Source organism: Oryza sativa, chromosome 4 (assembly GCF_034140825.1).
Source record: "Oryza sativa Japonica Group chromosome 4, ASM3414082v1".
In the NCBI taxonomy this organism is placed as follows: Eukaryota; Viridiplantae; Streptophyta; class Magnoliopsida; order Poales; family Poaceae; genus Oryza; species Oryza sativa.
The window spans coordinates 28,962,631-28,984,297 of NC_089038.1; the positions used below are offsets into that span (position 1 = coordinate 28,962,631).

At 41.5% G+C, this 21,667-nt stretch overlaps 1 protein-coding gene across 1 annotated transcript; it reads left to right on the top strand.

Annotated features, from left to right (window-relative positions):
- Positions 1–13,769: 13,769 nt before the first annotated feature.
- Positions 13,770–17,656, top strand: LOC4336691 (putative Myb family transcription factor At1g14600). The gene is made up of 6 exons (NM_001419804.1): positions 13,770–14,214; positions 14,642–14,718; positions 14,825–14,873; positions 15,398–15,482; positions 15,621–15,870; positions 17,168–17,656. Exons 1-6 carry the CDS (start codon positions 14,076–14,078, stop codon positions 17,486–17,488), a joined length of 921 nt encoding a protein of 306 aa, NP_001406733.1. The 5' UTR covers positions 13,770–14,075; the 3' UTR covers positions 17,489–17,656.
- The last annotated feature ends 4,011 nt before the right edge of the window (positions 17,657–21,667 follow it).

A 21,667-nucleotide genomic window follows, 5' to 3' on the forward strand; every position in this document is an offset into this window, starting at 1 on the left:
AAAATTTTTAATAAGACGAGTGGTCAAACAGTATAAGTCAAAAGTCAAAATCCTTTATATTATGGGACGGAGAGATTACTCTCTCCGTCCTAAAAAAATGCAAACTCTGGGTTTCCGTGTCTAACTTTGACTGCCCGTCTTATATAAATTTTTTTATAATTTATATTTTTATTGTTGTTAGATGATAAAACATGATTAATATTTTATGAGTGACTTGTCTTTTTATTTTTTTAATAATTTTTTCAAATAAGATGAACGGTCAAACGAGGGTTTCTTTTTTTTGGACGGGAGGAGTAGACTACTAGCCTAGAAGTTGGCGTCTCCAATTGACGATTGTTATGTCTTGTCTCCTCGCTTCCTCGATTGCTTGCCCCTCGCCATCGATAAATTCCGGCGGCTTCTCCGCCTTTCTGTTCACGGGCACGGTTTGATGCACAGTGCCCGTCAAGTACTGCATCGCAATAGTAACTACACCCTGTTACTGAAGGGCATAACTTGCGGCGTCGAATGCACAGTGGATTTACTGTTTGAAATCCCTGTGCTAAACGTTGGTATAGTAGTACGATATACGATCATGTCTAGTCACATTCTTTCTTTCAGGCAGGTACCCCTACATGTGACTAATACTACTAGTATGTACTGTTAACGTTGCAAAGACCAGACGTGCTTATGATTGATCTGTTAATTACCAGTTCTAACCACCAAAGCAGGGTTTACGCGGAGACACACGTGGAAATGCAGACAAAGCAATTCACTTTTGCAACTCTGCACAAGCTTCCTCCTGGCTACAAATGGAAGCCAGCTACACGCACTGCAAATTCTCTCCTTTGGACAGGCTTGCATGCAGCAGAGAGGCAGAGGGCATCAGAGGGCATCTCAGTCTTGTACCCGCTCGGCCACAGAGCTGCCAATATGCCGGTGCATGCAGGCAGGAGTGGCCCAAGACGGCAGCTACTCCTCCACCTAGCCGCTGTGCCACACTGCTAGCTAGGCAGGCGAGACGAGAGAGGAGGGGATGGAGAGGATGGAGAGGATGTCACTGTGCTCCACCGAGTTGCCGCTGCATCGATCGAGTTTTCGCGCTGCTTGCTGCGCCTCGCCAGGCCGCACAGGGCTACATGCCTCTCCACTGTAACACACACCCTAGCCTTTCGCTTGGCTACTACTCCCTCGATCCTATAAGAGCAAGGCTAATAATATAACTGACCTATTAGCTACAAGGTTCTTTGTAGCTTTTTCTTAGTCTAACCATATAATAGTTAGCTCTTCACAATTAATACAGGGCCCACTAGTCTCTCTCACAGAGTTTACTGGTTCTTGTGTCCAATCCGACTGTAAGTTTACAGCCCGCTTCTCCTCTCTCTCTTCTCTTCTCTTCTCTCCTCCACCTCAGCATTTAGCCGGCTTATAGCCTACTAATATACTTGCTCTAATAGATATTTTGACATTTTACTTACATTGTTTGATCATTTGTTTTATTTAAAACAAATTAAAATTATTATTTATTTTATTTGCGACTTACTTTATTATCTAAAGTATTTTAAGCATAATTTTTCTTTTTTATATTTGGACAAATTTTTTTATTAGAACGAGTGGTTAAATAGTACAAGTAAGACATGAAAAATTTTTATATTAAAAAGACGGAGGGAGTACTACTGCTGCTTGCAGCAGCGGCATGTACTGTGTGCTGCGACTAGCACTGCTGCTATACTACGGGGTACTCTACGTACTCCGTACTCGAACAAGACAAGGAAGCCGCTGCTTCTGCACAGGGAGTAAAAGGGCCAGCCGCGATAGTATACACATGCAGCAAGCGAAGCAAAGCTACCGCTACCGCGTATCCCATCTGAAAAGACGTGATATTGCATGCGAGGCTGCGAGCGCAGGAGAAATTCTGCTACTCCGACCAGTTGAGGCCGACGTAGAAGTACGTTGTTGGATCAGCGCATCACCGCGGATTGAGTTGCTGTTTCTGCGAGTAGCTACTGCATACAGGACTAGTTTATTTTTTAACATTTTTTTCAAACTTTTAATTTTTTTATCCCATTAAAATTTTTCTACACATAAATTTTTAACTTTTTCGTCATAAATTTTTAATTTTGACGTGAACTAAACGCATCCATAACTTGCCACAGGACCAGCAGCCGGCGCACAGCACGATGACATATTTAGGAGAGAGCATTGCGTCGCGCTAGCTACGGGTGAAAGGCCGGAGAGTTACGCAGGCAGCAATGGCGGAGTGGGGAGTGGAGATACGCTCGTCAGAGTCTCTGCAGCCGATGGATGTGGCCGCAGCCTGCAGCTAGCGGCGCAGCGAGCGAGAGGGTGATCAATACGCGCCTTTTGGTATGTGTACAGTACCCCTCTTCGCTTGCTGGATCACTCGACGTGCATGGTTGTGGTGGTTGTCCGAGAATGATTTCATCAAATCGCTGCGAGATTTCGGCCTCATTAATACGGGAGATTTCACTGTTTTGTCGTGCCAGGAAGAAGCAGTTTCTTGAAGAACTTGTAGGGCCTGCAGCTAGGATTGCAATTAAGCATGCCGTTCCTCTTCATTCTTCAAAGAGGCACGCGGTACAAAAATTCCACCTTCAAGCAGCCGGTTGACTTTTCTACAGAGGGAAAATTTTCCTATGTCATAGATTGAGGCCAAGTTTAGTTCTAAACTTCTAACTTTTTTATTATATCAAAACTTTTCTACACACAAACTTCTAACTTTTCCGTCACATCGTTTCAATTTCAACCAAACTTTTAATTTTGACGTGAACTGAACATACCCAGAAGCACGCTCCTGTTTGAAACGGATTGTACACCGAAATATTCTTACAAACTACTCCCTCCATCCGATAATATAAGAGATTTTATAGGGATGTAATGTAACCTAATACTATGAATCTGGACAGAGGATGTTACGTCACATCCCTCCAAAATCCGTTATATTATGGGACGGAGGGAGTACTAATATTATCCAGATACTTCTAACTATAGGAATAAAATAAATATTTATAAAACAAACTTAATAAATACTGCCTCCGTCCCAAAATAAGTGCAGCCGTGGATATTCGTACCCAACGTTTGACCGTCCGTCTTATTTAAAAAATTTGTGAAAAATTTAAAAATATTTAATCACACATAAAGTACTATTCATGTTTTATCATCTAATAAATTTTAAATAAGATAAACGGTCAAACGTTGAACGTGAATAGTGCAAAACTGTATTTATTTTGGGACGGAGGGAGTACAACTTAATTATAACATGGGTTCTAAACTAAAATAATACATTAGAAGAAAGTTTGGTTAGACAACGTATTTCAGATACATGGAGTAAATAATCTGTAATAATAATTTGGTGAAGTGGCTAAAAACAATGGTAAATAAAAAGGGTGTTTTAGCAGCAGGTCGAACCGCACAAGGCGGTCGGCATTGCTAGTGGAACCATGGCAATGCCGACGGGTATACGTGCACCAGCGTACGGTCCATCGGAGGCCATGCCAAAGGCATGCCTTGGTGCCCAGGGTGACGGAAGGGCGAGGATATGATTACGTGAGAAATCAGACATGTCAAAGAGAGAAGCATTTGAATTCATGAATTCATGTAGGACTTGTTGTTTGAGATCTAAATTAGTCTTATCAATATTTGGTAATTTTAATAGTATTTAGTGTCTATTTGGTTTGAAAATAAATTTTGACATGCCTAAGAAAATAGGCCATTTCAACAGTGAACTTAGGATATTTTGGCTACAATCCAAACACAACTTTACCTTATCAAAATTAGTCATGTTAAAACTTGCCAAAATTTGGCATTGATAAAATTTAATAAGAACTATTTAGGCCACAAACCAAACCAACCCGTAATCACGCGGCACCCTATGGCCCTCGCCTATCATGTTATGCAGGATGCGTAGCAAGCTGTTCGAGGCGGTCGACTAGCCAGCCTCATAAGATCAAGTTTAATAGTATAGCCAACTACTTACTCTAAATCATCTATAGCCAATCTAATAGTCTATTCATACAATAGTTATTTATAAACCATTAATATATGGTCTCACCTCTCATATAGACATAACGTATTGAAGTTCATACTGCATCTGGCTACAAATCTGTAGCCCGCTTTCCTTCTTTTTCTTGTCTTCTCTCCTCCACATGTGCTTATAGCTGACTTGCAGCCTGCTATTGTACTCACTCTAAGAGCAGGTACAATAGCAAGCTATAAGTATAAGCCAGAACCACATATCGAGAACAAAAGAGAAGAGAGAAAAAAAAGCGGGCTACAGATTTGTAGCCGGCTGTAACACAAACTCCAAGACGATACGTGTGTATGAGAGGTGGGACCTGGTATTAATGGTGTAGTATATTTTTATAGTTGACTATTGTATGAATGGGCTTTTAGATTTGCTATAGATGATTTAGAGCCAACAGTTGGCTATTGTCGAGGAGTGATCCTCTCTAGCGGGTGGTCGTGAGACCGCCCCCCCTTTGTGAATTCGGCCGGGGGAGATGGCCCGATGATCGAGAGCCTACTTCCGCTTAGCGCTCAACCACTAAATCGTTCTCGTGGCTGTATGGCAGACCAAGAATTATATAGGTTTGGGCCACTATCGAACGTAATACCCTACTCCTGTGTGTGGGATTATGATTAACTTTTACAAGAGGTCTTGAGCTATAGAGGGAAACCTAGCTGTTCTTCCTCCCCAGCTCAAGCTGTCTGAGAGTCGTCCACTTTCTCGGTGAGTGAGGTTCTCCTTTTATAGTTCAAGGGGATACTACATGCACCGTCCATACCTACCCCTCCATGGGAGGGGGACCCACCCTGCTTGGATTAGACCGCCATTCATGCCTTCAACCGGAAGCAAGGTGGCCATGCGTCCTCAGGTGGGGCCCAGCGCCGTCCCCCGCCTGACACGGGGGACATCCCTGTCATTCCCCTTTAAATGCATGGAGACTTTGGTGGCTCACCACGCGCGGAGGGCGCTCCTAGCAACGCCTCGATGGGACAGGGAATACCTGCCCCCACTCCGTCTGACGCATGGCGGGACGTTGGGGCACTGCCGTCTGTAACCGGTCACAGACCGGTCACACCCGACTGTCACGGGTCAGCCAGGCGGCGCCGCACGTTCACCCACACCACATTAAATGCGGTGAGGGACGGTTGGGGCACCGTGCATTAAAGACCCTAAGAGGCGCCTTCCGCCCCGCTCGCTCTCCGTGCCACGCGGTGGCCGGGCGAGGGCCTCGGGGTAGCACGCCCCGAGAACTCGAGGGGTGTGACGTGGGACCCCGAGGCCCCCTGGCCACCTGAGCGCTATCCAAGGGGCAGGGGGAGGTGAGGCCACGTGACCACATGACGAGATGGGAAGGATACTTCCCTTTACTGTGCGTAACCCCGGGCCTATATCACCGACAGCTATACTATTAAACTTGCTCTAAGGCCATGGTGATGACACCGACCCCGATGTATTATGAGCTGCCATTAACCTTGCAGGCTTGCCAATGCCAGGTGGCATGGTCGGATGGTGTTGGGCAGCGATTTCTCTTTCTCTCTACTATACATTAAGGGTTTAATCCCTCCCAGGAATGAAAAATAGCTTCTAATGTACTCCATAAATGAATTAATGTCAATTTCATGTTTATTCCATTTAGTTTTTATGGGTTGTGTATTTGTCATTTCATTGTTTTTTTCCAATTTATCATGCATTTACTTTTGAACTGTTGAGGCAGCTGTAGCTTCATGCCTACTAGTACCTGATCCGCACCCACTCCTTATCCCCTTTGGCATCGAGTGCACCACCACCACTCCACCTTGTGACACCATATGCTGCTGTTAATTAGCAAGGATCGTCCTCCTTAGCATCATCCCTCCCTCCACCTCACTGATATTTTCCGAATTCTTCACTGTCGTTGCCTTTATATCCAATCTTTTTTACTTTCGATGAGTTCTTCACAAGCTCCTCCTTTCCTCTCAAGCCTTCGGTAGTTCGCATTACCGGATCCACTACCATTGCCCTGCCACCTATTACGTACCGCCCTTTGCCCACACCACACCCACACCCACAACCCCTCATTCATGCATCTCCGGTTGTGTTGTTGTTGCTCTCTCATCTCCACTACCAGTCCTTCGCCACCTTGGTCTTTCCTCTAAACAGGGGCGGATCTATTGCCTGGCAACTCCGAGCAGCTACTCATGCTCGTCAAACGGACATTAAAAGTCCATATAATTAGAAAATATGAAAGTAGAATTTCTATAGTAAATACTGGCTATAGAAAAGTTTGCTCAGACTCTACAATATTTCTAGTTCTGCTACTGACGCTAAAATCGCCTACAACCCCCTTACCACCCTTCCACCGTTAGAAACCCCATAAACCTAATCTGGTGAACACTTGGTGAAGTTCAATTGTCGTCGACATCGAGGCCTCGTCAAGAATGTCTACATGCAGCCTTCACCATTTCTGGTGAGTTGTCTTGAACAACTCCCTTTAAAACATAGAATTGTGAATAACAAGAACAGTAAAAAAAGCAGAAATAAAATGACATGCTCATTGGACTCCTAAGAGAACAAAAACATAGAAAAGTCTCTTAAGATGAAACTAATAATTGTCCAACACAGTTTTGTTTAAGATGTGGTCCTCGATTTTTTTTAAAAAAATGACTTATGCGAAATTAAAATATTTACAAATAAGTCCTTGCCATCAACGTCATTGGCATCAATGACCTATCTGTAAATATTTTTTTATTACATATAGGTCTTTTTAAATTACAAGTAGGTTATTTTTAGTAAAATTTTACAAATAGGTCCTCAATGCCTTGGCGCCATCATATTCGTTGGCGTCGCGAAAAGGATTTATTTTTAGGATAAGTTTTTAGAGATGTCTATTTGTAAAGCAAGTTTTCAGAAAGTCTAAATTGTAAAAGAATGGCCACAACAAGCTGATTTCACTCCATCCAATAGATAAGACACAATGCGCACGACACAAACAAAACGCTAATACAAAACAACTTTGACCCTGTACGAGCGCAACGTTCGTCGAGCTAGACACACGTGAAAAAACCGCGCATATGTTGATCTAATACTCCCTTATTCCATATGTAAGGATCAAGGGCATCAAATTTTATCCTCGAATATTAAGGATTGGAGAATATTACTTATCCCATCAATCAACTTCTCTTGTGCGCACGTTATGGACACCTGCATTTGTAGTGTTTCTAAAAAAAAAAACTTCTCTTCAAAAAATTTGTCTCCCATTGCTAACTACAAGGGGGGTGATACTTGTCAAATTTCTTCCCGTACTATTATTACCATTAATAACCCCACCTTTATATTAATTATAAGTAACATTATAGTAGTTGTAGTATTTTTTTATCTATCTTTTCTTCTTCAAATTAAACAACCCGAATTGTGTTATTTGAGGATATATGGAGGGAGTACATGATTTCAAGTTAGGATGATCTGTCAAAGTCCAAACAGGACTTACATCCTCCTTCTCATAAAAGATCAAGTTTTGAGGATCAATTTGTATTTTGGTTAGGTTCATTCTCATAAGTTGTTTTTTTATGGAGTACATTGTATTTCAGCACGTAGTGTTTTTCTGAATTCTCTTTTGCTGACCAACTAGAGAAAGAAAAAGGGAGGAAGATGTTGAAAACCCAGTCGCAAGCCAGCCCTCCTTTCCCATATATCCACGAGCTGCGTCACAGTTGCAGCCAACTTTGCTATGATCCTCACACAACTTTTATGGCAACTTTGCTTCTACTAGTAGGCAAACCAAAGGGAAGGATGCAATGCAAGAGGTGCAGGTAGGAGGAGAGTATAAAGCGAGTAGTGTAGGCTCCATAGGCTTCGGTCAGTGCCTCAGCTGCTTCCCTCTTTGAGTTCATACTGCTGCGTTCCTCGAGAGGTATTCTGCCGCATGCATGCCCTTGGCGAAAAAAAAAACTTAGGCCTGTCCGCTAGCTGCGCTCTCTCGATCTCTGAATCTCTGGATCTGCAGTGCTTGGAAAGCTGGTGTTTTGGAGGAATTTCTTCCCCCCAGTGCTAGGCCAAATCTTGTGAATCTTGCTGTTGTCTGTCTCTAGCCGTTTTCACCTCTTTTTCTCCTGAGAGCACAGAAAGTGACATTGTTGCTTAGCTTCAGTGACATTTTCTACTGGAGATGTGTCACCGCAAGGCAACAGATGGGGTACATTTCCCCGTGATCACTTGAGGGAATTCTTACACACAGGTATACTGAGCGCACGCAGACTCAGTACCACATGAGGACGGTAGGAAATAATAGCGTTTTGTTTGCATCTAATTAGACTGTTGCATCGGTGGAAAATTCCTTTGCTCCCTGAATGCAACGCTGTAGGAAGGCTCCAAAACCGCAAAATAAAATCCCTCTTGTTGCCTAGCGAGACCCTGCTTGAAGAAATGGGGACAGAGCCACAGTAGTGGCATGGCATGGCATGGACTCGTTCCTGCCCATGCCTGCTGCGGCCATTTACAACAGTTTACGTACTACTACACCCGTCTACACACGCTAGAGCTAGATGAGACTTTATTCTCATTCTTCTTCGACGGAGAGTTGCAACAAGTGCAAGTGCATACTGTCGGTTGATTTGATAGGAGAGTATGACTATGACCAACTGCTCCGACGAGCCGGTAGCCCTGGTCTAATATAAGAGCTGAATACTAAGATGGATGAGAGGAGATATATAAGAAAGCGGGCTGTAAATTTACAGCAGATTTAGACATAGAAAAAAAAATGTGAGACAAACATATAAATAATATATTTATATTGAAGAGCTAACCACTATATAAGTGAGCTGAGAGATAGTCTATAAAGGTCTATACAGTAAACAGCTGGCTGTATTAGGTGGTGTTTGGATACAAGGACTTAACTTTAGTCCCTGTATTTAGACACTAATTTAGAGTATTAAATATAGACTACTTACAAAACTAATTATATAAATGAAAACTAATTCGCGAGACAAATCTTTTAAGCCTAATTAATTTATAATTAGAGAATATTTAATGTAGCATCACATAGACTAATCATGGATTACTTAGGCTCAATAGATTCGTCTCTCGAATTAGTCCAAGATTATATATGTGTTTCATTAATAGTCTATATTTAATATTTATAATTAGTGTCAAACCATCCGATGGGATAGAAACTTAAAAGTTTTAACCCTATCTAAACAGGATATTATTAGCCTTGCTCTAAGACGATTTGATTCGTGTAGGAGTAGTTATTACCAGTAGTTTACTGTTCCCAAGGATCGAAATCTCTCAGCTCTGACCTATTGTAGCTGTACGGAGTAGGTTTTTGTTTGCGTCGTGAGCTCATCCCTTCTCACATCACGCTCATTGTGAACGCAAACTGCCGGAGATATACACCTGGATGCTGGAGTAGAAGTATCTATTCTACGCATGCAATTTATTATTTCTGACCATGACCATGCACGTTAATTACTCGTATCTGCAGCACCAGCGTACTGTCCAAATAGATACGCAAATCAACTTGTCTCAGAGAAACTGAGATGTGATGTATGATCACTGTGCTTTCTCTACTAGTACTCCTACCAGGCTACCACTAGCGCCAGTCAACCCTTCGTATGGACGTTGTGGCCGTATACAGGTATACTCGTATGGAGTAGGAGTATACACATACGAAAAAAAAAGCTCAAATGTACTCCTACCGTATGCTAGCTAGAGCATCCAGGCTGTACTACGTATACCATCACAGCAAAATTTTACTACTGGCGATGTGCACAGAGCACCAAAAACATCCACATCAAGCCGTTGCGTCGTCTGCATGCCGTGAGCTAGCTAGGGCTAAGCTACGACGACTACGCTCTGCGTGTACTTGGCTGCCGCTGGCCGGGTGCGTGGCCAAACATGGAAAAAGAAGCCATGGACGCCCAGCGAGTAATTTTTTTTTTGAACATTCCAGCGAGTAATTGGAGCAGTAACAAAGGCTTTATTTAGTTAGGGAAAATTTTAGATTTGGTTAATGTTACTCCCTTCGTCCCATAATAGAAGGGATTTTGAGTTTTTTTTGCTTGTACTGTTTGACCACTCATCTTATTCAAAAAATTTGTGCAAATATAAAAAACGAAAAGTTGTGCTTAAAGTACTTTGGATAATAAAGTAAGTCAAAAAAATAAATAATAATTTCAAAATTTTTAAATAAGACGAGTAGTCAAACAGTGTAAACAAAAACTCAAGTCCCTTATATTATGGGACGGAAGGAGTATATCGGATATGCATACACGTATTTAAATTAAATTACAGATTTCGCTAGGAAACTACGAGATGAATTTATTAAATCTAATTAATCCGTCATTAGTAAATGTTTACTGTAGCACAACATTGTCAAATCATAACGCAATTAGACTTGAAGGATTCGTCTCACAATTTACACGTAATCTGTGTAATTGTTTTTTTCCTAAATTTAATATTCCATACATGTGTCTAAATATTCGATGTGACAGCATAAAAATTTTTGTTTTCAGGACTAAACAGGGCCTTGAGTGTGTCTATGTGGTGGTTGGTCGTCGTTGTTCTAACAGCAGCAATTGCGAGCAGTAAAAAAGGCTGTGGCCATGACATTATTTGGTAAAAGAATCCGGCGAGCAGAGATCCTCCTGGTGCGTGATACTTTTTTTTTTGAAAAGTTGGTGCGTGATACTAGCTAGCCGTTTTCTTGTGCCCACTGGGGGAGGCTGATGGCCGGCCGGCCGTTCGGCCGGCTGGGCTGCGTGTACTCGTACGTACACAGTGACAGTAGATACAGAGATAATATTATGTGCATGAATATGTTCATTGCAAAGCTCCGCGGCGCCCCACATATATACTGGTCTGACGAGTGTCCGGCCATGCATTGCATGCATGCAGATCGTCGTCGTCTCCCCGGCGGCCAGTAGAGTCAAAGGGCTTTGGCCGGAGCTGCGGCGTTTCTCATAATGGCTTCCTGCTGATGCTGATCAAGATTGGGTTCTTTTTTTTTATTTTTTTTTACTGGTGGACTGGTGTTGTGGTCTCTTGCTCTAGTAGTTGCTACTGCTACTACTGCTACTACCTTTCTGAATGTTTTTGGAGATGTTTAGATGAGAGTTGTAAAGTTTTAGCGTGTCATATCAAGTATTATATAGGATATCGTATAGGGTGTTCGGATACTAATAAAAAAACTAATTACAGAATCCATCAGTAAACCGTGATACGAATTTATTAAGTCTAATTAATCCGTCATTAGCAAATGATTTTTGTGGCACCATATTATTAAATCATGGAGAAATTAGGTTTAAAATATTCATCTCGTAAATGAGTCATAATCTATGTAATTAGTTATTTTTTAACCTATATTTAGTATGTAGATGTTTAATCATTCGATGTGAAAGACTTTGTCCAGGTGGTGGTGAAATACTACTGGGGGGTGGTGGATGGTTGGACCAGTGCATCCGGTTTGTCCCCTTCCATTTGTTCACTTGCATGCACTTCAGTGAAGTGTGTCGTGTGCTTTTAAACAGTGTCTTCACTGTTGGACTGGGTGTAATTGCTCTTTCGTGTGTGTACAATGCAAATAAGTACCTTCATCTGATTATTCAGATGGGAGTTAACATTTATTTGTACCATTTGCATGAGCGCCATTTAATTCTATCTAAAAAAAATAACACCGTTTAATTTGTACTGGATGGCAAGTGCTACCGGCTTGATGGATTCTCATTAATATAATTAAGGTCATCTGTATTCTCTTGTACCTGTTTATGATTATCAGGGCTTGATTGTCTGAACAATTTACTACGGTATATATACGTCGAAGACACGTGACACGAGCAAGGAAAAAATTTAGAACAAGAATTTGATTCTTAAGCTAAAATTGACCAATGAAACATGAAAAATCCTGCGAAATGAGTGGAACTCAACTGATTAGCTTAGATTTTTTGAGATCAAACGTGCCCATCTAGATTGAATTAAGTCTAGACTTGTAATAGGTGCTCACATTTACGACTAATTATTCTTTTAGTGATAGACGGCATACTTATCGACAATAAATTGTTTGTACTGACTTCATCGATCTTAATATATATATATATACCAGCCTAGATTTAGGATACCCTAACATGGATAGAGTGTGAGAGTGTGAGCACGTAACATGACGTTATGTGTTTGTACTGTCTTTTCTTTAAAAAGAATTCCTAAATTAACTGTAAAATTTAGTGTTAAAAAAATCTGAAAATGGCTGTGGATTATAAACCGAAGCTCAACCAATCAAATCTGACAGTACTCCTTTTCGTTTCATAAAAAATAACAAATATAGTACATAATGTGACACATCCTAATACTACAAATCTGAAAGAAAGTCCCATAAAAAACTTTGTATATGAAATGACACATTCTAATACTATGATTCTGGATATATACTTTTTGTTCAGATATGTAGTATTACTGTATTAGAATGTGTCACATTCCGTATTAGTTTTGTTTTTTATGAAATGGAAGGAGTGATGTACTCTCTATTCGACACCTTTGCACTGTACGGGCCCCTTTGAATCGCATGAATGAAAAAACGTAGAAATAGAAAAAACACATGAATAAGAAAAACACAAGATTCTAACATGAATGTAAGTATAAACAGAGGATTGCAAAACACACATGAATGACTGTATGAAAAACATAGGAATCGGATGAGAGAGATAGACAAAAAGGAATTTTTCCAAGAGCTTTAAGCTCTTGCTAAGTTTCCTCCAAAATCCATACATGATTGTCTATTCAATAGGAATTTCAAAAGGTTGGATGATTCAATCTTTTGATTCAAAGAGCATTCATAAGAATTTTTTCTATAGAATTGAAATCCTTCAAAGTTCCTATTTTTCCTCCAAATTAAAGGAGTCCTACATGTTTCAGTGGTATTATTACAAGAACTTCCAAATAACTACTAGTAAAGAATAATGACAGGAAAGCATATGCTCTGTGATATATAAGTCCGCCAATGTCATTTTCGCATGACAAATTCTATAGGTTGAAGTTTGGACCTTTGACCGCATTTGTTCTAACATATCTGGAATTTTAGAAGCATGATATATTAGTGTACGTTGCAGGTAGACTGGGAAAATTTTCCACATATACTATTTCTTAGTATGAGTACTAGTACTTAGATAGTTAGATTGATCCACGTTCTAACACGCGCTATAACTATTGACCTGCGGGGTATATTGACATTAAGCTCGCTTTCTTTTCGCTCGTAAAGAAACTTTCCAAAGCATATGGCATGGTTTTTGAAATTAACATTATTCCGTGGTAGCAATGCAGAAACAAGAGTATACTACCTCTATCACAAAAATATAAATACCTATTATAAAATGAAACACATCTAATTACTACGAATCCGAATAGATTTCTGCATTTATAGATTTATAGTAATAAGATATGCTCCATTCAATATTATAGCCAGAGTGTGAGTTCTTCTTCCGTTTCAAAATATTGCTACCTAATACTCCGTCTAAATTTGTTAGATTAAGAAATATCTCATTGAGGACTAGTAGCAATATATTGAAAGGGGGGAAAGTAGATACTCACACTGTTACTACACAAAATAGGCTCACTCTTCCTACAACGGGACATGCGTTATTTGATTATTTCTCTCTTCGCCGTTCTAAACACATTAAATTCTTCTAATGATGGCCGTATCTCGTGAGCGTAGGGTCGCTCAACCAGTGCCTCGCTAATCCTAGACATGCCCAACGATGCGCAGTATATCAACCACAGAGAGAGGGAGTAGTATAAACCTACACCCCCTCTAGCGTTGAGAGAGAGAGAGAGAGAGGATGTTTTGAGAGAGCACAGCTAGAAGCTTGGCTTCTCGCAACAAGTGCTGCATCTCTAGTGAGCGAGTGAGTGAGAGAGACAGCCTTGGCCTTGGCGTTGGTGGTGTAGCTCCAGCCTCCAAGCATCCATCCATGCTTACATAAGTCAGACAGGGAGGGAGGACCGGAAGGAGGAGGAGAGAAAAAGCGAAGCTTTGGTTCTTTCTTTGCACCACCGGTTGCCTCCGTTGATCTCCTTGTCGATCGCCGGAAGCAAACCGTTGTTGGTGATGGGCAGCGGCGGCGGTGGCTGCGGCAGGAACGGCGCTGTGAGGCAGTACATCAGGTCCAAGGTGCCGAGGCTGAGGTGGACCGGGGAGCTCCACTGCAGCTTCGTCCAAGCCATCGAATTCCTCGGTGGCCAAGACAGTGCGTTTCTTCTTCTTGCTCCTGGCTACGTCCTCTTCATGCACGGCGTTTCATCGTGTATTTGTTTTTCTTTTCTCTGTGTGCATTCGTTGGTAGACTATTTTTCACCCTCTCCAGTCCATGCCTGCATTCCATAGCTATTTATTTTCCATAGCTATTTATTTCCAGGGATTGCTCTTCTTTCAGTTGTGACAGCCATGTTTTATGTTTCCCTCGGTTGTTAGTTTCTTTGATGTCGTCCTAGCTATAGCTTGTTCATGTTGATGTCTTCTTTTTTTCATGAGAGAACAACTTTCTCACAGTACCTTGAATTGTTTTCTGCCTTTCTGTTGCTTGTTACTCTTCGTCCTTTAGGAGTTTAGTATTTTTTTTTTCCTAGCGATCTCTTCGTCAGGCTAACTTGTAAACTTGCTGGTTTGAATTGCAGAGGCTACACCTAAGCTCATTCTTCAGCTCATGGGGGTGAAGGGGCTGACCATATCTCATGTCAAGAGCCACCTCCAGGTTCTTATCCCTTCAGTCTCCTGCAGCCTTCTCTCTCTCTCTCTCTCTCCCAGAGAGCATGCAAATACATAAATTTTGATTTTGTCCATTTATCCTTTTGAAACAGATGTACAGATGCTCCAGGCTCGGCTCCCATGGCACGGGAAGGAGATCAGGTGAGAGATGATTGTTTTTCTTCCATCATTACGTTATTTGGTTCTTCATCCTCCCAAAGCCAGAGGTTTTAATTTGCCTCCCTGTTCCCTGGGGATACGAGATGATAGTAGTTGTGGCAGCAGTAGTTGTTTTTCTAGTGTTATTATGTCAACGCTTTTTGTTGTTTAGTTGGAGTACATTGGTTATAATATTCAGAGGAAAAAGAAGGCTCATGTCCACAGTAGAATGACCATCCAGTTTATTATTATTATTTTTTAACCAAATAGATGCCTTGTTGTTTGTGTGAGCTATTTTTCGGTGTTAATTATGTGGGGGCATCTCTAAACTCCCCTTGCCACATGCCTACTGCGCCATGCAACTAACCAGTCTTACCTTCTCATGGAGTCATGGGGTACCTTCATCATGCAAATCCTCTGTTCAAAAAGATAGGAAGAGCTAGATATATGAGAAAAAGAAATTGTTGTTGCACACTTTAGATGTTGCTAATGGAAAGCCAAACCCCTTTCTTTCATTGTACCATCAGAGATGCAACCACAGCTGCAAAGGAAGCACTCATGTGGTGCTGATGAGCAAGTCCCCAGAGAATTCCTGTGCCCCCCTCTGAAAAGGTTTGGGCCTCAACTTTCCCAACTTTGAATTGTGTTCAAGTTAAAGACAAGCTTTTTGAAGGCCTAATCTTGACACAAAGTCACCTTTTCCCCTTGGGTGTCCATTTACTCTCTTTTTTGGGGTCTTTGGATGAACAGGACCAGGATGGGGACAGAAGCCACATACAAAGGCATGCAAGGAAGCCAAGGAATCAGTGAGATGAGGACTACTGGCACCCAGTACTGCATTGATGATTACATGCAAGCCATGGCAATGGAGAGGAGAATAAAGGAGGAGGGCCTCAGATGGCAGAGGGATGCTGCTGCTGCTGCTGCTGCAGATGGTGGTGCTGCTGCTTCCAACCTCCAAACCGTGGGATGTTCGGTGCAAGAATCTGACCCCTTTAAGGTACATCAGCTGAAAAGAAAAGTTAAAAGAAACATTGGGAAAACTTAATCAAAAGTATCACATTCTCTTGGAATATTAACTGGTTTCACACGCTGACTTACTCATTCTATTCAACCATTTATAAATGGATCTACTGCAATTTAGCTAAGCTCCTACGTACACATTGCATTTGTCAATTTGCCATGCAATATATTAGATTTTTATATATATCTGTAGGGCCCACTTGTCATACATGGATTTGGTCAAGGCGGCAACAAAGTAGTTTGTAAAAAATATTTTTTATTGGGCTGTGCATGTTGTATTGTCTTGACCATACCTATATTTTCTATGTTCCTGATTTTGAATATCTTAGGTTGTTTGACTACTGTACAATCCGTATCCTGCTGCATTTTTAGAATTGTCAGTAAATGTTTGTTCCCTTTATCTTACTACATGTGCAAAACCCAGATAAGCTCATGAATACTTGTAGTAGTAATTTCAGAAGGACAAGGATGCACATGCACTGATATGAGAAGACTGCGAATATAGTCCTTAAAAGTTGAAACCCCCTGTCTTTAACAGTGATGACCCAAATAACTCCAGGCATTTACCTCACATCGCAGTAGTGATTTGTCATTTGTGGTAGTAGCGTTCTGCAGCCTTCAATTGAAAGCCTTCCATGTTGCACCCAGTAGAATTCATGCTGATAAAAGTGCAGACAGAATTAACCCAATTAAGACTTCACTGTGGTTTACCTGAGTCTGAAAAAACTGCTTATATCCTACGGCTTCTGGAACGCATCAATAGCGTAGATGTTGTACGTTACGGCACAGATCTGCCGATCCTTGTGATTTTACTGCAGCAAGGAAAACGATTTTCAGCAGGGTCAAGTCCTGGTAAAAGTTGCACGTTCAAGGAAATAAATTTGATAGTTACTGCATGCGTACTTCTCCTTAGGGCAGCCACAATGTTTATCTATAGGCTCTCTACAAGAGATCCATGTCAGCATATTTTCCTACTTGGAAGAGATTAAATGAAGAGAGAGAGCAAAGCTATCTACTAACCTGGAGATAGTCTATAGAGAAGAGGCAATGGATTAGAGAGCTATAGATACCCATGTAGACATACCATTGAAGTGGTTTACTATTAATCTAATCTATTGCTGAGATGTACATTTTTTATAGATAGCACCTTACTTTATCATTGCGGGTGCTTTTAGACCATACTGTCATCAATGCCCATTATCCTAAGACCATTTTTTGTCATCAATGAAGGAATTTAATCCATCTAAACTGTTGCTTTCATTGGTGTTGTGCAGATCATCAAACCAGAAGTGCACCATCTTGGTCCCGTGTTGAAGCTGCAATGCTCCAAGGTGGAGAACAGTGGATTCATCTCCAGCAGCACCGGCACGGCTGCAAGGGATCAACCGGAGCCGCCGCCGCTGGAGAAATGTTCGCTGTCACTCTCCCTCGGTCCAGACCCCAAATGCATGCCGGCGATCGCCTCGTCGCCGAGCGAAAGCAGCTGCATCCTCTCGTCGTCGTCCAGGAGCTTCAGCGACTGCTCCGGGAACTCAGGTTGTCTTGTTGCCCCGGGTGTGAACTTGGAACTCTCCATGTCCATCTGTGGATCTTAGACCTTGGTTCCAGTAATCCAGTTTTTGTACATCAGTCAGTCTCACATGTCGGTTTTGAACTTTTAATCACCTGCTTCAGTGTTGATACGGTGATACCCTGATCATGTTAGGAAGTTAGCCAATTGCAAGATGTCAGTGTAGGGCCTTGAGTATGCAGTGCAATGATCCTAAATCCTAATTAGCAGTCCACCTCCAGTACGTGTATACAGTATAAGTGGCAAAGTTCTCTAGCTCCATCCAGAGTATCACTGTCGTACTGTTGCTTTCAGGCTTCAGCACCAAAGAACAGAAAAAAGAAAGGCGAGATTCTTGCCGCCTCACAACATCTTTTCCTTTGCCTCCTTTTGTTGATCATGTCAAAGATGGCTTTCCAGAGTAGGGCTCGGCCAATGGTAACATCAAAGTTCTCTTTGTGGATCACATAACTTAGCCAAGTCTAGGGAGAGGATACCTTGTTATTCCTTGGCTCTTTGCAAGTAGTCAAAAGGAAATAAAAGGAGAATATATACAGGAAACCTCACAAGTCCATGTACTAGTAGAGTGCTGCTGCCCATAATGTTGTTCCTAGTTCCTACCACTGACTTTGACAGCTCCTGCAGCTGTGAGAATACCCTGAACAAAGGAGATTCTCTTTTTCCAAAAATCGCCCCTGCATTTCTCCCTTCTGAGCCAGCTCCTCCTTGAGAGCATCCAAAGAAAACATATGGCGATTTTTGGAGGCTACAACAACCTCCTCTTGTTGGTGCCCTCCTCACATTGAGCTACTACTACATGCAGAGCATGCCTCATGCAAGCAGGGTCTCCAGCTGACCTGAGATGCCATGATCACTCCAACAGTCCTACTGCAACAGAACATGCCGGAGGCACAGGTGCAGGAATGATGAACAATCTTTGACCATTCTAGCCTTCACAGAAACATCTTGGTTATCAAGTATTTTCTCTTTGATCTCCCATTGCAAGCTGCAGCACTGCTTTATTGATTGGAGAAGAGTGTGATTGATTGGAGAAGAGAAACAGTCAAGGCATGTACTAGCCGCCGTAGGCGCGCGCGTGTGCAGAGCGTGTAGACACGGAGATTGGATAGAAAGGTGCAAAAGCTAGTCACACAGGACCACTGGCTTGCTGGTCAAAAGAGTAGACAAAACTGAACTATTACTACAAAATACTAGTAGTGTGTAGGGAAAAATGGATGAAACTAAAAGGTGGTAGAGTACTACTGTACTAGCAAGGAAATAACATCATTAGCTTTTGTATTCTTTTCAAAGCTTAAAATCCATTTCCACTACCCAAAAGTGTGAAATTGACAGAGTTTCAGCCGAAGTACGAAGTATTACCATGATGAGGCTGGGGTACGCTGCATCGCAGGGGGGAGAATTACGGTGGACGAAGCAAAAGCTATCACAGGTTTCCTTCGCTGCCTGCCTCTCGAGGATCAGCATCATGCAATGCTTTGTGAACTGGCCATTACTAAGATAAAGTTGTGGGAACGATAGCAGGGTCATCATATCCCAACAAGCTTTCTGGGCTTTGACAATGAAGGGCACTGAAAAGGTGACAAGAAGCTAAACTCCAAGAACAGGAAAGAATTCTGGGCTTTTAGCACTGACCTTCCCAAAGCGATCTGTCTTACTGAATGCCATATCATAATGGTTGGGCAATCATATTTGTTAGGATCAATTTGTTCTCCTAACCATATCTTGATTGTAGTAGAAATCAGTAATCCTCTGGAAAAGGCAGATTTATCTGCTACAGCTCGCATCCGTAGTAGTGCGTAGAGAACTTGAAAACTTCAGCAACATTTCACTTCACTGTTGCTTCTGCGCCGCACATGAAAATGTACACTATTCAGAGCGTTAGGCACAACGTATGATGCTTAATATGCAGAGAATTGTAGCGTGTTTAATGGGGCCATCTGAATACCTGACCGAAGCAAGTTCCGTCATTTCTCATCATGGATGAGTGGAAACTGGAAAGACATAGCCTTAGTCCTGCAGGCAAATATTGACATATTTGTTGTTTTCTCCATGGAGTTTTTCGACTTTGCTGCTTGGATTCTTCAGTCATTCAACCTGTAAATACCTTGTTAAACTTGAAGTACAAGGTGGAGGCAATGCCACCCCATGAGATTTGAGATCCACTAGTGGCACTGAATTTCCACCAGCTGATTATGCAGAAGCTGCCGCCATTTTGGAAATGCTTCATGCATCAAAACTTACAGATATCAGTCAGCATCAGCATCATTCTTTTGTGCTACCTTTGCTCTGGATCTCTGTTAACGACCAAATTTAGTAATATCAGCATCGGAAAAGGAGATTAGATCGAGGTGGAGTCGAAGGCGGAGATTGATCCGAGAACAGAGCAAGAATCGGCTAAAGTCCAGATCGGCTACGATTAGGATCGGCTGGGTCTGAGTCGGACTAGGTAAGCCGATGCAGCCGATTCTGACAGTATAATTTGGTGTATGACATCGGGTTGAATTGAGGTGCTTCAAGATGATTGCCGCACATGTATAGAGTCCTGAGAAGGCAATTGTATCTATTAATTAGAATGTTTTATGTAACTTCCTTAGAGATATGTTTGGGTAAAAGTCTGCCGCAAAGACTTATGGTATCTTAAAGTTTGTTAGAGATAGTGGTCGTGTCCGGTATGGACATATCTTGTAATTCTCGGGTATAAATAGACCCCGAGCCCTATGTAATTTTTAACACATACGTTCAATACAATTTCGGCGCATCGCCACCTTTTTGCTTTAGTTTTGTTTCGATGAGTTCTTACTTTCGGGTTGAGCTGCATCGGTTTCGATCTTCAACAAGAGGTAAAACTTGTTATGACGACTTGTGTTCTCGAGATTAGTGCTTCCATCTTTATGACACTCTAATCTTGTCTATATAATTCGTCGAGTTATCATATATCTTACATAATCTTTGGCAATATCGTCATGTAACCTACAATCGGCTAACATCTGTTAATAGAAGGTAGCCGATTAGGTTAAATGCGACGTTGTCCTAGATTATATAAAATATCTACCACTTTATGAAACATCCAGTGGCTTGATTGTCTAGATATTGTTTTTCTTTTCATACTTGATGCTGCATCAGTTGAGTTTGATCTATTAAGTCGTGCTTAGAATATCAATCTCTAGCCTGTCCTCTGGTTGCCGATTAGGGTAGTATCGGAGTTTCAGCCGATCTTATCTGATTTAACCATATTTGATCTATGTGCTTTAGTGACATGTTAAATCCGCCCTTTATGTCAAGATCTTATTGCATTTAAGTATATTAAGCTTTTGTTTGGTATATTATATTTGTTTTGATATCTTTATATAAAGTAGTATCGGAGTATTAGCCGATACATGCTAGATCTATCTGATCGGCCATGCTATAAATATATATAATCCTGTTATTAATATATATTTCGATCTAAGTGATTTATACTGTCTCGGCATGGTGACCGATCTATCCCAATCACTTGATTTAAGTATATATTAATATAAGAACTATATATCGTTAATATCTACAGCCGATCGAATAGATTTAGTTCCTTACTATCTATTTATAACCGCCGATCGATTCATAAACGACATCGGCTCAAAGATAAATGATATGTCATCGGCACCTAGCCGATCAGCTATCATTTATAGATTTAACCACGAATTCTTTGTCTCTATTTCTTGTTAATTACAGGATCAAATCAACTGGCACGCTCATACATTCGAAGGCGAGCTTTGGACCTGCACTGGAGTTAAGCAGATCCCCCAGGCCTCGTGTTTTCTGTCAACAATCTCTCTTTCATTCATGTACCTCAAAACTTTAGCCATGGTTAAAACTTATGATCACCCTTAAGAATAGCTTTGCCGTAATAACAATATCGCAAAGGTAACTCAACTAAGATGATACTACTATTAAATGTATGTCCGCAATAATTACGACATGTGAGCTCTACTTTGCTAGAGGTGAAGCATGGCACTGAAGGAAATTCGACTAGCAATGGTAGTGCATAGTTTCTCCTGCTTTAGTTAATTTACATGGAACACATGCACATATCACAGCATACAGACGCAAATGCTTTACGTATAGACAATGATGTTGTCATAATTTACACAAGAGATGTGCACAAAGTCTAATCCTGACCTGTTAATTCTGAGCTGAAGGACTCTGAAGTGGGCCGGCCGGCGTGATG

Coding starts and splice junctions, on each gene's coding strand:
- LOC4336691 (NM_001419804.1), top strand. CDS start 14,076: ATGGGCAGCGGCGGCGGTGGCTGCGGCAGGAACGGCGCTGTGAGGCAG. Junction 14,215..14,641: donor ATTCCTCGGTGGCCAAGACA/GTGCGTTTCTTC, acceptor TTTGAATTGCAG/AGGCTACACCTAAGCTCATT. Junction 14,719..14,824: donor ATGTCAAGAGCCACCTCCAG/GTTCTTATCCCT, acceptor CTTTTGAAACAG/ATGTACAGATGCTCCAGGCT.